Raw genomic sequence first — 16,168 nt, forward strand, 5'->3', positions numbered from 1 at the left:
CTAGAGCTTTTATTTAGCGCAATATCCACTAAATTTGCTCAAAGCACTTTACAAAGGGTCTCTGATCAACAGCAACACATAACATGTAGAACGAGACATGACACCTTTTAGGCAATATTACCATTTTTCCAACAGAGACCATACCCGAGTATGGTGAGAGAATGTGAGTAAAGAGTCTTTTCCAAAGATCAAACAATGCGCCAAGTGGCTTGAACCCAGGACCTTCTGATCCGAAAAGTGAGTGTCATACCACAAGACCACACATCTACTGCTCAGCTAACTTAAATACGAGTACTTAATGAAATTAATACATCTTGTTTCTCCCCCCCCCAACACACTTCTCTCTTCACTCTTTGTTTTTTACTTACAGATTTATGACATAAAATTATGCTTGACAACTTTAAACAAATATATTTTCTCCTCTCTCATACTATACTACGATATTCACCTGATTCTAGCACACTCTCAGGGGAACCAAAAAAGCATACTCGATATAGAATCTGAGCATGCAGAAATCCGACGCTCATGGGAGGTAACCAATACATTCAGTCGCTCAGCTGTACTACAATCCTGTGACTGTGAATACTGTACACATTATTTAAATGTCACCAAATTTACTGACCAAATTATTCTTGTTTTAATAATTTAAAAAAAACTAAATTAAAAAATCCCTTTATCATCCTTGGGGATTTTTTTATCTTGAAGGTCTATTCCAAAAGAATACTGGAATAAAGCTGGCATCGGCCACCATGCAGAACGGCAAAGGGAGCTAGGTTGAAAGTGAAATGACTTTCTCAGTGGTGGGAATTTGGTTATGATGCACATATTATACCACTGTGCCAAATTGGAGTACTGCCAGATGGAGTAACTTTACCTCTTTGCATCTTTGGCTTGGATCTATTATTAGACTACCGATTCTGGGTGGGGTCCCTGACGTCCTATAGTGGGCAGGGAGGTACTTGCCATGTCTTCTTTCCCCCTGTCTGTTTTCCAATTGCTGTCTTTGTCTTGGAATGGGATTACTTAGTTTTGTCCTGACCCTGGCCGGAGTCCTTGGCTGGGAGGAAAACATTTGAATGTATAGTTAATACTTTTGGGAGATTTTTTTTTACCTTGTAAATCTTCTCTCAATTATGTAGTTGTTTTTTAATTTAACAAATGATTTGTAGACATTTGAGTATGTATTCCTCTTAGCAGGATCTTGTGCTGGTGTCTGGGTGAGACTTTTAGATAATCTCAAACTAATTACACATGGTGTGCTCTTGGAATTTACATGTTCCCCATTTGAACTAATTCCCCTCTGTCTTCCTTTTACTTCGGTAGTGTACTTTAATTGTAATTCTAGAACTTTTTACTATCCCATTCCCCCCCCCCCCCCTTTTTTTTATTTGCGCTGTTATGACCTTAAATGTGTTGCGAGTGCTGCAAAACCATGAAAAACAGAGTACCGATAAATGGAGTAACGTTGCCTCTGTAAATTTGGAGCATATTGAGCAGACCTGCCAAATTTTAAAATTCGTCGTTTTTATGAGATAACTATAGTTATTTTTAAAAATCAACAATTTACTCACTCACAGATTAAAACACACTTTAAAATCCTTTAAATTATGCAGTCTGGCATCAACTTTCCTTTTTTAATAAGTTTTAATGACTTAAGAAGAGTTGCTCATGGAGTTCTAAAATCAGAGCCAAAATTTCGTAATTCTAGGAATTTTTTGTAATAGTAGACGTCTGATTATGAGTCATATCAGCCTTGTAGTCTAGTAGTTATTTTCCTGGTTAAATTGACTTGCCTATTTATCCAAAGGAAATAATTGTCAGACAACTAAATATATACTCTGATTGGTCCAATATTAAAGAGGTAAAGTTTCGCCTAAAGACAACGTTACCCCAGTTGATGGTACATATTTAATTTTGTGACAGTTATGTTCTTCAGTAAAAGTTGAACTTTTATATATCGCAATATCCAATGAACACGCACAAAGCATTTTACAAGGGGTCTCTGACCAACAGCAACTTTTAACATGTAGGATGAGACATGATGCCTGTTACTGTTACTGTTATGCAACATTACAAATATTTTCAGACAAAGATAATGCAGTTAACGGCTAGGTATTCATTTTACACCTGAGTACGGTGAGAGAATGTGAGTAGAGAGCCTTTTCCAAGGACTCAACTATGCGCCAAGCAAGGCTCAAACCCAGGACCTTCCGATCCGAAAGCATATGATACACCACAAAACCGTACAGAAAGAAATTTCTTTCAACAGGGGAAACAACTGAAACAATGCAGAGACAAAAGCTCAAATTGCTCTGATTACAATGTGTGAGGCAGAGTTATCTCTTCAGACAATGAAAAGTACCTCATTTGACAGTAATTCTATTACCGTACTTATAAATATACTCAGTTGAGAGGTAAAATTTTACTATTTTCTCTCACTAATATTATTTTAAGAAGTTAACTTTTACTATTTTCTTCTGTCCAACATTTTTATTTCATCTGATTGTCTTACTTTTTTACCAGCCACTTATTATTCATGACCTCATAGTATTTTATAATTTTTTAAATTTCAACAAAAAAAGATAATAGAAAGATTAATCAACTTTTATACAAGCATATTTATTGTTGGGTTTTATTTTTTTTGGCTTCTTTATAAAATCAATGATCAATATATAAAACAAATCAATTGACAACCTGCTCAAACATGACAACAGTATGACTAAAAATTCATGACTTGGTTTGAGCTAGACGTCTTTCTCTCAGCAACAAAATATATGTTTTGTTTGTTTTTAAGGGTTTTACAGCGCTTGCAACACGTTTAGGTTATATCAGCGCCAGTAAAAAAGGAAGAAAATGGGATAGTAAAAAGTTCTAGAATTACAATTGAAACATCCAAGAGAAAGTAAGACATAGGGGAACAAGGAACAAATAGGGATCAGATGTAGATTCCAAGAGCATATCACCAATGTACTTAGTTTGAGATCACCTTTAAGTCTCATCCGGACACAAGAACAAAATCCAACAAAGAGGAACACACTCAAATGCTTACATTATACATTAAAAAATAACAAATATACTAATACTAATACATAACAGAGAGATGATTTACAAGGAAAAAAATATCATCTCCCAAAACAATAACTATGCATTTGACTGTTTCCCTCCCAGCCAGGACTCCGACCAAGGCCAGGAAAAAAACTAAGTAATCTCATTCCAAGACAAAGACAGAAAGCATGTTGGAAAACAGATATAAGGGGATAGAAGACAGTGTGTACGCAACAAAATATACAATTATAAATATAATATAAAAATGGTAAAACAAAATATATTTCTGGTGGTTTCCTTTATAAAGGCTTATGAATGACAGAAATAATAACTAAATGAGTGCGTCATTTGCTCGATCTAGACTTTTCAAAAAATGAAAGTCGAGCAACTATAACTTGATGAATGGCAATGAGCTGAAACTTTTGTTTCAGGCTGGTTTTGCCCTTCATTTAAAAAGTTTCGGCTCTTTGGTGAATGTGTAATGGGTAATAGGCAGTGACAATTTTTGTAATTGGCGTGTAATACAAATTAAATTTTGTCAGAGCTTAAAATGTCACCACCTGAAATGTGAAATACTCCAGAAAAAAATTAAAGTGTTGAAACACGTCTGAACCAGATGCCTCAGTATTGGTGACTGTATGCCCAGGCTGACTACCCCCTGGAAAGCACTGTAAATTTCTTTTAAAAGAAGGAAAAAGAAAACAAAGACAACATAAAACAAAGTGAAGGATCCGACATCAAACCACAAATCTCCAATTCTTCAGCAGTGCTGGTGCTGACAAAAAATTTTTAAAGGAGGAAAATTTTGAATGATTGCCTTTAAGCACCATTTTTACTGCACTAGCCTCAACTTTTAGAGCAACTGAGATGATAAACTATCATTGATACTCCAGCTAACTTCTGGAGACTGGGAAACTTGCACCTATTTGTTCCATAGCACATCAAGTCTCTCACTGCCAGTACATTTGATTGGGGGGGAAAATGTAAATTTCTAAAATGGAGGAAATTCCTCCTCTAACTCCAAAATCCCGGATTTCCATTTCTGAATACAAGTCTTACAAAACACACAGGTAAATTCAAATGTTTTCATTTGGAAGACTTGGGAATATTCCGGAAGACATCCTGATGTGATCCGACTACCATTCCTTGGCAGTGTTTGAGTGTGTAACAAACCCCACTTGTACTGTGTGAAATGGCAATACATCTTAATGAGGCTTTTCTGGGAGAAAAAAAATAACATTGTGAAGTGCATTGCTAGTAGTGTCAGGGTCCTTGATTCACAAACTCCTTCAGAGCCATTGGCCCATAGAGCCGGAGTTTATCTCGGATTCTATAGCATGAAATGGACAATAGCAATTGCTTGCTACCCTTTGGATGGGATGCTAGTCTATTGCAATGTAACTTCCACTCGATCTATCAAACCCAGCTACCCAAGCATTGCTAGGTGGATAGGGGGCTCCAACTGCACCCGGGATCGATCTCGGTCCATTTGCATGTGAAGCAAGTGCTCAACCGAGCTATTGGGACCCCCTTTTATCCTGATGATTCTGCAGTTAAGTCACATCTCTCTCTAATCCAGAACTCCACAATCCGGATGTCTCCATTATCCGGACAGGTTGCCAGGGGGCGGATTTCTTTTTTCTCTCTTTAATTGTACACTTTTGGGACTCATTCCACACTATCTGGATGTCTCTGTAATCCGGGACAAAATGCTGGGAATGGAAGTGTTTGGATTGGAGAGACGGGACGGGTTTTTAGAAAAGAAAATGCATCCATTTGATTAGGTGTTGAAAGCCAGGTCATCGCTTGAAGGGCTTAGTCGCCACCAACAACTTGACTGGTTTGGCCAATTCCACCATTTCTTGTTTCTTCACCACCTGCCTCGTCTCGAACCGCACCTCGTGGACCAAGGACACCTCCACGTTGCACGATTCTGATGAAAAACATAGGGACAAAAATTGTTCAAATGATAATAATATCAAAAGGAAACAAATGATAAATAATGATAGCGTTTAATATTTTTGTGTAGAAGAGAAGAACAAAACACACAAATCTGTCTCACAAAAAGAAGTGGTTAGTTGATAGATAAATAAAATATAAAACCTAAAAAAATCTTGAGCTTTTAAATAGCGCAATATCCACTAAACATGCGCTCAAAGTGCTTTACAAGGGGTCCCAGACCAACAGCAAAATGTAACATGTAGAACGAGACATGATACCTATTAGACGATATTACAATTTTTTTCAGACAGAGACAATGCTGTTACTGGCCAGGTACTCATTTTACACCTGAGTACAGTGTGATAATGTGAGTACTGAGCCTTTTCCAAGGACTCAACTATGCGCCAAGTGAGGCTCAAACCCAGGAACCCCGGACCTTCCGATCCGAAATCAAGTGTCATACCACTCGACCACATAGTCGACCAAATAGTCCATCAAAGCCAAAAGGCCCCTGAAGCTGAAGTTTATCCCAGTTTACATAGTCTTAAATGAACAGTAACTGTTGCTTGCTACCCTTTGGATAGGATGTTTGTCTATTGCAAAGTGCCTTCCAAAAACATTATAAAGAGGGTATTTCGGCACAGCAGGCAAAACGATCACAAGTGTTAAGGAATTAAATTGGAAAAGGGGAAGGGTGTGCAATTAATTTTCCTTCTGATCTACTTTTTGGCAATTGTTAAAAGTATTATTACTTTCATCTTTCTCAACCCACTCCCCCCTTTTTTTTCTTCCCTTTGTTATTTTTTTTTTTTGTTGAAAATCAATATTTTAGACAATCGCGGAAAGGAAGAAGAAAAATAGGAATGGTGCTGCCAAAACTGGAAGGGTTGGGGTTGGCAGGCATGGGGAAAAATGGTGAAATGGTGGTATCTATTTTCCACGTTACCTGACCACAGAGTGTGTGACATGACGACTTCCGAGGAGAGTTTATATCGCAAGCTGTTGATTCTTGTCCAGGCAGACAGGGGGGGAGTCACCAACTGGGTCTGCTGGTCAGGGTATTTCACCTGCATGGAATAAAAACAAAAGAATATAAGAAAATAATAAAGTGTCTGATGCAAGTATGAAACAAAAATGAATATGAATAATTATGATTAATATTGTGTCCATTAAAAATTAGGGATGCTCAATGTGCAAATGTGTGAAACTACATGTCCTTGAGAGATGTAAGGCCATGAACCTGGCATTTATCTTCCATATATGTAGCATGAACAATTGTCTGCTACTCTTTGAGTAGGATGTTAGTCTCTGGCAAAGGATAGCAAGCAATTGCTTTTGTCCATTTCACGCTATACAAACCGGGATAAACTCCAGCTCCATGGGCTCTAAAGGACTACAACGTGAATCCCACCCACCCACTTACCTGAATATGAATATCCCTTATGTCTGTAATGTTATCGATCGTTGCCACCACCGGAATCGCTGCAGTTAGACCAGCCGTCATTTTCACCGGACTCTCCTGATTCTCGACCGGCTCCGTCATCGTGACCTTGACTTGTCTGACCCCTTGACAAGAGGTCATGCGCGGTCGCATCATGGGCAGGGCTGCCTGGAGGACGGCGTGAGTGGCTTGGAGGTGGGAGGAGTCTATATGAGAGAGGTTGTTGACGAGATGTCTGGTCACTGGATCCACGGATTGGGATGGGTGCAGGTGATGCTGTTGATTTGGATGTTCCGAGTCAAGTGATCTGTTGATATATTATATAAATTATAAACACCTCAATAGACAAGATCAAGTTTGCCATTTTCAGACTTTGATGCGGACAGAACTGTCTCCGACACCACATGTTCAAAGCATTAAAAAAAAAATTTAAAAAATAGTCCTTCAGAGCCATTTGGCCCATGGAGTCGGTGTTTATCCCAGTTTCTAAAGCGTGAACGGACAAAAGCAATTGCTTGCTATCCTTTGGATAAGACGCTAGTCTTTCGCAAAGTACTTGCCACCAAATCTAACAGGCTCAGCTACCATTCACTGCTGGGGGGATAAGAAAAAAAATCTCGACTGCACCAAAGATCGATCTTGGTCCCTTTGCATGTGAAGCGAGAGCTCTACCAGCTACCAGGACCCCCTTCAAAGCATTTAAGATTGGAGAAACAGACATGTTTGTGAATGTGGAGAGGGGAAGCAGGATGCCACACATGTTTAGCAGGACTGTATGAAGTACAATTAGCAAATAGCGACTATATAGCCTGAGAAGACTACACTAAAGTTGATGCTTTATGGAAGAAGAAAGAAGAAGAAGAGAAAGGAGAAGAAGAAGAAAAAGAAAGAAGAAGAAAGAGGAAGGTAGGAAGGAAGAAGAAGAAGAGAAAGAAGATATAAACATAAATATGTGTCCCACAGCCTCTACCCAGTAATATGTCAGGGTGAATCCGACTTGTACAATCCAATGTTAAGTCTTAATTATAAAAAAAGGAAATGTAGTCCTTCAGAGCCAATAGGCCCACATTCTCAAGCTTCAGGCTTTTTTCATCACTCTCAACCAAACAAAAATATTGAATAACTTTATGAGATACATCACATCAAAGAATGTTTCTTTTTGGTTTTAAAGGTTTTATAGCGCTTGCGATACATTGAGGTCATTTCAGCGCCAGTAGAAAGGAAGAAAATGGGATGCCGTGATCAAAGAATTAGAGTTTCAGTTGAAAGCACACAAGAAAAAGTAGGACAAAGGAGAATAGTTTAAATAGGGAACAGATGTAGATTCCAAGAGCACACTATCAGTCTGAGATCACCTGAAAGTCTCATCCTGACAAAAGCACAAATCCCCAATAAGAGGAATACACTCAAGTGTTTACAAATCATATATATATATATATATATATATATATATATATATATATATATATATATATATATATATATATATATATATATATATATATATTATATATATATATATAATGCTGAAAACTTATATAGCGCTATAACTCTGAGACACCAGACTCTAAGCGCTTATATATATATATATATGTATAACAAAAAATAATACAATGCATAGTAGAGATAATATACAAGACAAAATATCATCTTCCAAAACTAACACTAAATATTTGACTGTTTCCCTATCAGCCAAGGACTCCGACAAGGGAAAGAACAAAACCAAGTAATCTCATTCCAAGGCAAAGACAAAAAGCAACTGGAAAACAGATATAGGGGTATAGAAGACACAGCAAGTGACCTCCTGCCCACCATGGCAAGTCAAAGAGCCCCATCCACACTTTGAGATCCAACACATCAAAGAATGCAAACCTTTTCAACGAGGAGACAATTTGTTTGATCATTTCACAGGATCTTATCTTCTCCCCAAGAGAGCCTATGTTGTTTTTTTTTTTTTTTTTGTTTTTAAGGGTTTTACGGAGCTGGCGACACATTTAGGTAATTTTAGCGGCAGTAAAAAGGAAGAAAGTGGGATAGTAAAAAAATTCTAGATTACAATGAAAACACACAAGAATATTAAGATGAAGGGGAATGGTACAAATAGTGAACAGATGTAGATTCCAAGAGCATATATCATTGTACTTGGTTTGAAATCATCTAGAAGTCTCATCCAGACACAAGCACAAAATCCAATTAAGAGGACCACACTCAAATGCTTACATTATACATTTAAAACAACATTAATAACAGAGGGATGATTTACAAGGAAAAAAAATATCCCAAAACCAAAAACTAAGCATTTGACTGTTTCCCTTTCAGCCAAGGACTCTGGCCAAGGCCAAGACAATACCAAATAATCCCTTTCCAAGACAAAGACAGAAAGCAACTTGGAAAACAGATATAGGGGGATAGAAGACAGCGTGCCCTCCTGCCCACCAAAGAAGGTCAAAGACCTCACCCAGCAAGAGAGACACTTTATGAGATCCAAAACATTCAAAGAATTCAAACCTTTTCAAAGAGGAGACTATCTGCTTGAACATTTCACAGGATCTTATCTTCTCCCCAAGGGAGCCCTGGCTAAGGGAGACAATAACGTGTAAAGTCCAGGCCTTGAGCTCCAAATGACGAATGGACCACACAACGCCTCGACTCAGCCCCATGAATAACGTCTGTAGCTTGGTTGTCGTCTCCACAATCTAAAATTGAATTATACAAAATGTGTAATCAATATAAATAACACTTCCAAATAATGTAAATATTAAACTATTAATTTATTTGTTTTTTTTTTCAATTTTCAATTTATCGTGACAATTTTAACTATTCTATAGTGTTGAAATTATTCATATATAAACGCGGCTCTGGCTGTGAAACCACTCCTTATTTATAAATACATCGTATTTCCATTATCTATTTATCTTTGTAAATTATAACACATCTGTTCAATAAAATTTCCTTTTTGGGATGCAATAAAGTATTATTATGATTATTATTATAATTATTATCATTATTATTATTATTATTATTATTGTTATGATTATTCAGTCCACTCCGGAGTGGACACCTTGGGATCAACGAAAATGTTTAGATTAACCGAAGTTAGGTTTCCTGTCCAACTATTGCAAAATTTTACACATTTTTGGCAAACTCAAACCATTGTTGTAAACATTGTTATTAGTCCACTACAGACTGAGCAATTTGATTGAAATAAAAACCTTATGGCAGCTCTGTATAGATTTTGACAAGCAAAAGCAGATTTGATGCAAGCCGACATCTTATTCAGATTCGATTCATTTTCACTCCTTTGTTCTCAACATATGTAAGAGTCAAAGAGATTAACCGTGATGAGAGACTAAGTTCTCACCAAAACCATTGGTTCACAATGCACCGTTGTCAATCCCAGAACAAAGAATATCGCTCAGTCTCTTCACAGCTGTCATCCTCTACCTGTTGTCTAGACCATACCCAGCCCCCTCACCTCCTATCTAATGGCCACAGATGACATCACAAACCCATACTGCAAATCCTTGCTCTCTTTTGTCTCGAATAGACTGGTGACACACAACTGTAGCATTAAACTCCGCTCAATCTCGATTCTTCAACCTGTCATGATTTCATCCACGATAAAATTCAATCAAAATATTTCGTTTGGTTTCTTGAATCTGCCACTTTTTGAGGGAGAAACTTTGTTGCGATTACCAAATTTTGTTGCAATTAACCAGTGACTTTTATAGAGAATTAATTTCGTTTCTTGGGAAATGTTGCAATTAAACGAAAGTTGCGATTAACCGAGTTGGGATTATCCGGAGTGGACTGTATCATGAATGATCCTTAACAATAACTCAGTCCTGATGGTAACAAAAAGCGGTCTATGTGGTCTTGTAGTATGATACTCGCTTTCGGATCAGAAGGTCCTGGATTCGAGACTCACTCGGTGCAGGACCTTCCGATCCGAAAGCGAGTATCCTACCACAAGACCACATAGCCGCATATTCAGATGAATAAATGTACAGTGGAATCCTGATAATACCAACACCGCTGGACCAGAAAGATTGGTTGACTTTAAGCAAGGTTGACTATATCCATTATCAATGGAAGACAATTAGATAAGATACAGAACATTTTGGATCATCAAGAGGTGTTGACTTTTGTTTTTGTTTGTTTTTTAAGGGTTTTACGGCACTTGCAACACATTAAGGTCATATCATCGCCAGTAAAAAGGAAGAGAATGGGATAGTAAAAAGTTCTAGACTTATAATTAAAGCACCAAAGAAAAGGGAAGACAAAAGGGGAATTGGTTCAAATAGGAAACAGATATAGATTCCAAAAGCACACTATCAAAGTATTTAGTTTGAGATCATCTAAAACTCTCATCCAAACACAAGCACAGGTCCCCACTAAGAGGAACACAATCAAATGTTTACAAATCATATATAATATGTATATAAAACATAATACGGTGCCTAACAGAGAGATGATTTACCAGAAAAAAAATCTCATCTCCCAAAACTAACTATTCATTTGACTGTTTCCCTCCCAGCTAGGACTCCGGCCAGGGCCAGGACAAAACCAAGTAATCTCATTCCAAGACAAAGACAGAAAGCATGTTGGAAAACAGATATAAGGGGACAGAAGACAAATTATGTACCCCCCCCCTGCCCACTATGGCAGGTCAAGAACCCCACCCAGGGTGCTGACTTTATGAGACTCAAATGTCTTTGTCCTTGTCCTCTCAAATTCAATGTATGTGTTGTTTGATGCAAACGAGGGTTCACATCGTAAAACACGTACTCTTGTGAAGAATATTGGTATTAAAAAAATTGTCCCAACTATCGGGAGCCTCTGTGGTGTAATGGTAGAATGTCTGACCGGTAATCAGAAGGTCTGAGGTTCAATCCCCAGTCGAGGTAGACTGATTTTTTTGGGATGGTTTTTTTCTTCTATTTTTCTCTCTTCCTTTGTCTGGCACCTTTCATACACACTTGTTCAGATCTTTATCTTACACCAGTGCCTGTTCCTTAATTTCTTAAATTGATACCTATGCCGATTCAAATATAGTTATTTCTGTCAGAGAGATGATCTATATTTAACACACATCATGCAAAACTTACTTTGTCCACAGTGGAAGCAGAACTCTCTGTGTCAGAAACACACAGCGTTGGATCACTGATGCTGGTCAGAAACTAAATGTAAAGAGAAAAAGAAATAAAATACATGAAAAGAGAGGTCTGATAGTAGAATTACAAGATTAATCCAAACAAAACGATTTAAAAAAAAAAAAATTCTAAATTGAAATATTAAAACTAAATGAAAAAAAATTAAGCAAACAAATATAATCATTTTAATCCTTATATGGTGTTTTTTTCTTTCAAATCATAATTTCTCCATACGCTTATCCGATAGCTCAGTTGGTAGAGCAATATCGATCCTGGGTGCAGTCGAACTTTATTCTGACCCCCTTTTCCAACCAGCAGTGAATGGGTAGCTGAGTGTTAGATTTGGAGGAAAGTACTTTGCGATAGACTAGTGTCCTATCCAAAGGACAGCAAGCAATTGCCATTGCCCATTTCCCGCTATAAAAACTGGGATAAACTCCAGCTCCATGGTCCCAATGGCTCTGAAGGACTATATATTTTTTAAAAAATCCTTTTATGCTTACCTAAACCTTCAATCTCTCAGCCTCAGGCGGCCTGTTAGTCCAGTTTCTATGACGTGAAATGTACTATAACAATTGCTTGATACACTTTGAATAATACGCTCGCCTATTGCAAAGTACATTCCATCTGATCTAACAGACCCACCTACCCAATAACTGCTAGGTGGATGGGGGGGGGGGGGGGGAGACTTCACCCATGATTGATCTCAGTCTTCTTGTCATTCTTGTCTTGTCATCAAGTCACAACTCTGTGCATCGAAGATAATCGCGACTGTGAGTGTGGTGAGGACATATTGACTTGCCTAGGCTTTTAATTTGATTTTACTGATTTCTCTGTCAAATTCAATTTGACCGGAAATTTTAAAAAATATTTTCAGGCAGAGAATTCCATATTCGGATGGTTCTTGGAAAAAACTAATTGAGATGAGCATTAATTCATGAATGCGGGACCTGGTATGAAAGATGTTTTCATTTGTTTGGGATAAGGTAATCAATTGGGATCGTTGTCAGTCCATGACAAGCCTTAAAGAGGGCTTTGGCTTTTTGTATAGTGTGTCTTTCATGTAATGACGACCAGTTTAGGCTCTTGCGCATCTCACTGATGATAGGACCCTAGGATAACAAATGCTATCAGAGACCTTAAAATATAGAGAAGTAAACTAATTTGCTTGAAGCTTTAGAAAGTGCTTTGAGCTTCAAGTAGGAAATGCCTTTAAACACTTTAAAATTGAGCAAACAAAGAGTCACCTTTGTCATGAGTAACTGTGACTGTAGATAAAGGCAAGTACATTCAGCTGATGCCGACACGTGGGTATCCAACTGTTTTAATCTCTCTAGGTCTCTGTAAAAACAACAACAAGAAAAGTAAAAAATGATTTTAGTCTCTCTTGGTCTTTGTAAACACTTTTTCTTTAAAATTAGAAATGAATTGTCTCTCTAGGTCTCTGTAAAAACAAACAAAAAAAACCAGTAAGAAATTAATTGTCTCTCTCTAGGTCTCTCGTAAAGGAAAAAAAATATAAATAAATGAAAAGAGAAGTGCTATAAAACAAAAGAGAATACAAATGATTTTGAGGTGATGAAAATTTATTGGGGCCTTCGTGGATGGCATTTTGAAAATGGAGCATCCATCTCACAGCCCGATGGAGGGTGCCATCATATCAGTCGGGTTCTGGGTTCAAGTCTTATCACCACAAAAAGTATTTATTCTCAATTGTCTTCTGGCACTTGTCTAGCTCTCTATTTCTTGCTAATCTTAACTTTTCCACCAGTTACTAAGTTACAATGCGTCATTATGAGGGAAGTGACGTCACGACTGTTGAAGCCTATTTTTTTTGACAATTTGCTTCCATTTTGAAAGCTCACTACAAATTCTGTGTACAAAACAATTTCCAATCAATTTTTTTCCTCTACTGTCCTTAAAACAAATAAGATATGCAATGAACTTCTTGCACAGCCTCACAATGGACTACCAACCTGACAGCATTTTCTAGAACTGACAAAGATTTTTGAGGTTCCATCGATTCAATGTTGGTCAATCTCTGAGAAAGCTCTTCCAGAAATTTCTTGGTGTCACTGGAGCCTGTTTGGGTTTTCTGAGGGGAAACGGAGTCGCTATCTCTTGCCTGGGGATCCAGACTCTAAGAAATGTGAAAAAAAAAAAAAAAAAAAGGTGATGATATTAAAAAATTGAATCTACTAAGCTGCTCGAACATGTGAACTTAGTGGTCTAGTGGTATCACTCAGCTGGGATCCTGTATGTACATCCTTAGTTTGAGTCCTGTTTTGAATGATGCAAAGTTGAGTCCTTGGAAAAGGAGATTATCTCACCGTACTCAAGGGTAAAATAGGCACCATTAATTCAGTATCGCTAATTTTCATCTCAAATTTAACCTTAAAAATCTGAATACAGAGCAAAAAATTTGACCCCCCATAAAATCTGCATTTACCCATTTAATCTGTATAAATAGCTGGACTGCAAGATTAATTGTTGGACTTGAAATTCCTTATGCACCAGGGATGCCCTTTGCAAAAATAAAAAAGCCAAAAAAATTTAATATAATATGTAAACAGAACATAATACAGTGCATAACAGAGAGATGATTTACAAGGAAAAAAAAAATCATCTCCGAAAATTAACTATACATTTGACTGTTTCCCTCTCAGTCAGGGCATCCAGTCAGGGCCAGGACAAAACCAAGTAATCTCAGTCCAAGACAAAGACAGAAAGCAAATTGAAAAAACAGATATACGGGGATAGAAGACACGGTTCCAAATTGCAGCACTGTTTTGATCTTGTAAAACAATCTGTCCCAATTTTGAAAATATTTCACCTTGATGAAGGGGACGAGATGTGGGAGGCTAGATCTGAGGTAAAGATAATGTCTTCTGGTGTGTTCTGGAAACATTGGCACCATGGCTGGAGACATGGATGCCGCGTTGGACACCAGGACCAGAATGCTGATGTCTGATTAAGGGAGTCAAGGAATTTTATTCATATCTTGGCTTAATTAAGATTTAGTGATATGAGGATTGGAAATATTCTTTCTGGAGAAAAAAGTATTGGATGGAAATAAGAAAAATGTCAATTAAAAATAAAAGAGCTTTTAAAAAGCGGGATATCCACTTAATGTGCTCAAAGCGCTTTACAAGGGGTCACTGACCAACAGCAACATGTAGAATGAGACACGACGCCTGTTAGGCGATATTACAATTTTTTTCCAACAGAGACAACGCCGTTAACGGCCAAGTATCCATCTTATACCTGAGTACGGTGAGAGAATGTGAATAAAGAGCCTTTTCCAAGGACTCAACTATGTGCCGAGCAAGGCTCAAACCCAGGACCTTCCGATCCGAAAGCGAGTGTCATACCACTAGACCACATAGTCGCACAATTAAGAGACATAAGGGGGTGTAATGCATAAGTCCCTGTACATACACTATAAAAGAAACACAGTTGACGTCACTCAGTTCTTTGTTATTGACTTTAGACAGCCATTTTGGGGATTAGTTCTCAATAAATTATATCAATCAGACTATAAATGTTCAAGGTTACACATAGTTTTGTGTCGTTACGCTATATCTGGCAGGTGGATGTTGTGAGCATTTTACTTAAACATACAGCATCAATATGTGTTTGAGTGAAGCTCACCAATAGTAAAAAAACAAAAAACAATTTTAGTCAACATGTAAAAGTTTGTAAAGCCATGGTTGATGTTGGTTGATTAGAGAGAATTCCGTGAGTACTTTTTAAGTGTCTTTTAGATCCACTCACTGTAATTCTAAAATGATTTAATGTATTCTTCTGAAGAACATTCCGCTATGTTAACTAACATACCAAGTAAGAGATGAGGTGTGAATGTTGTTGGTTATTGGTTATTACTTTTAAATTCTTCACTTAATAATAATTATGTGAATTATTTATATCACGCCTATTCCATATACAAACAGCTCGAGGCACATTTTCAATACAAATATTAATGCTACAATTACTGGTCATACACAAAACATGTCGAAGACGTTCATACCAAGAAAAATAAACTACATAAAGGAAACAGGTTTTAATCTATCAAATAATTTCTACTTCTATCAGTTAATCAGTATTCTGCATTGAGTGTTCACCTCTAGCAAGCTTGAGTTTCTAAATTGTGATTGTTTTTGTGAAATTTAATCTACTACATGTCATCAAAAAGAGGAAACTCAGTTTTTTTGGTCACATATGCCGAAACTGATGCACCCTAATGAAAGATGTAGTACAGGGAAAAATGGAGGGCAAATGAGGAAGAGGAAGACCAAAGTCCAGTTATATAAAAGATATCCTAGAATGGACAGATATGAATGGAAGAGAGTTGTACGATACCGTCTACAGACGGGAGGAATGGGCAGACATTTGTCATCACAGAGCAGTGAGGGCAGCCAATGTCAATGAGGACGACACTGGGTAAGAAAGAGAAGAAGAGAATCAACATTGTGATCTACGAATTGAAATTAGTAATTAAAAAAATAAAAAACTCTCTTCAACTTCCTTGTGGCAATTTAATCTGTTCAACATTTGGAAAAGTGAATGGACAGGAATTGGATGATTAAAA

The 16,168-nt window shown here is 37.3% G+C and overlaps 1 protein-coding gene across 2 annotated transcripts in view; it reads right to left on the bottom strand.

The window, feature by feature from the left end:
• Positions 1-2,600: 2,600 nt before the first annotated feature.
• The window catches only part of LOC144980851 (integrator complex subunit 4-like), a 37,319-nt gene continuing 23,751 nt past the window's right edge, over positions 2,601-16,168 (bottom strand). For both annotated transcript variants that reach the window (XM_078928716.1, XM_078928715.1), the window contains exons 13-20: positions 14,414-14,547; positions 13,557-13,720; positions 12,828-12,921; positions 11,536-11,607; positions 8,936-9,123; positions 6,410-6,734; positions 5,933-6,053; positions 2,601-4,978 (exon numbers count right to left, since the gene is read on the bottom strand). In XM_078928716.1, the coding sequence (XP_078784842.1) occupies positions 4,845-4,978; positions 5,933-6,053; positions 6,410-6,734; positions 8,936-9,123; positions 11,536-11,607; positions 12,828-12,921; positions 13,557-13,720; positions 14,414-14,547 (1,232 nt within the window). In that variant the 3' untranslated portion in view covers positions 2,601-4,844. The remainder of the gene's footprint in view (positions 4,979-5,932; positions 6,054-6,409; positions 6,735-8,935; positions 9,124-11,535; positions 11,608-12,827; positions 12,922-13,556; positions 13,721-14,413; positions 14,548-16,168) is intronic.

The sequence above is a fragment of the Berghia stephanieae genome, chromosome 10 (assembly GCF_034508935.2).
Source record: "Berghia stephanieae isolate SIO BIC M18660-M18661 chromosome 10, UCSD_Bste_1.3, whole genome shotgun sequence".
Lineage (NCBI taxonomy): Eukaryota > Metazoa > Mollusca > Gastropoda > Nudibranchia > Aeolidiidae > Berghia > Berghia stephanieae.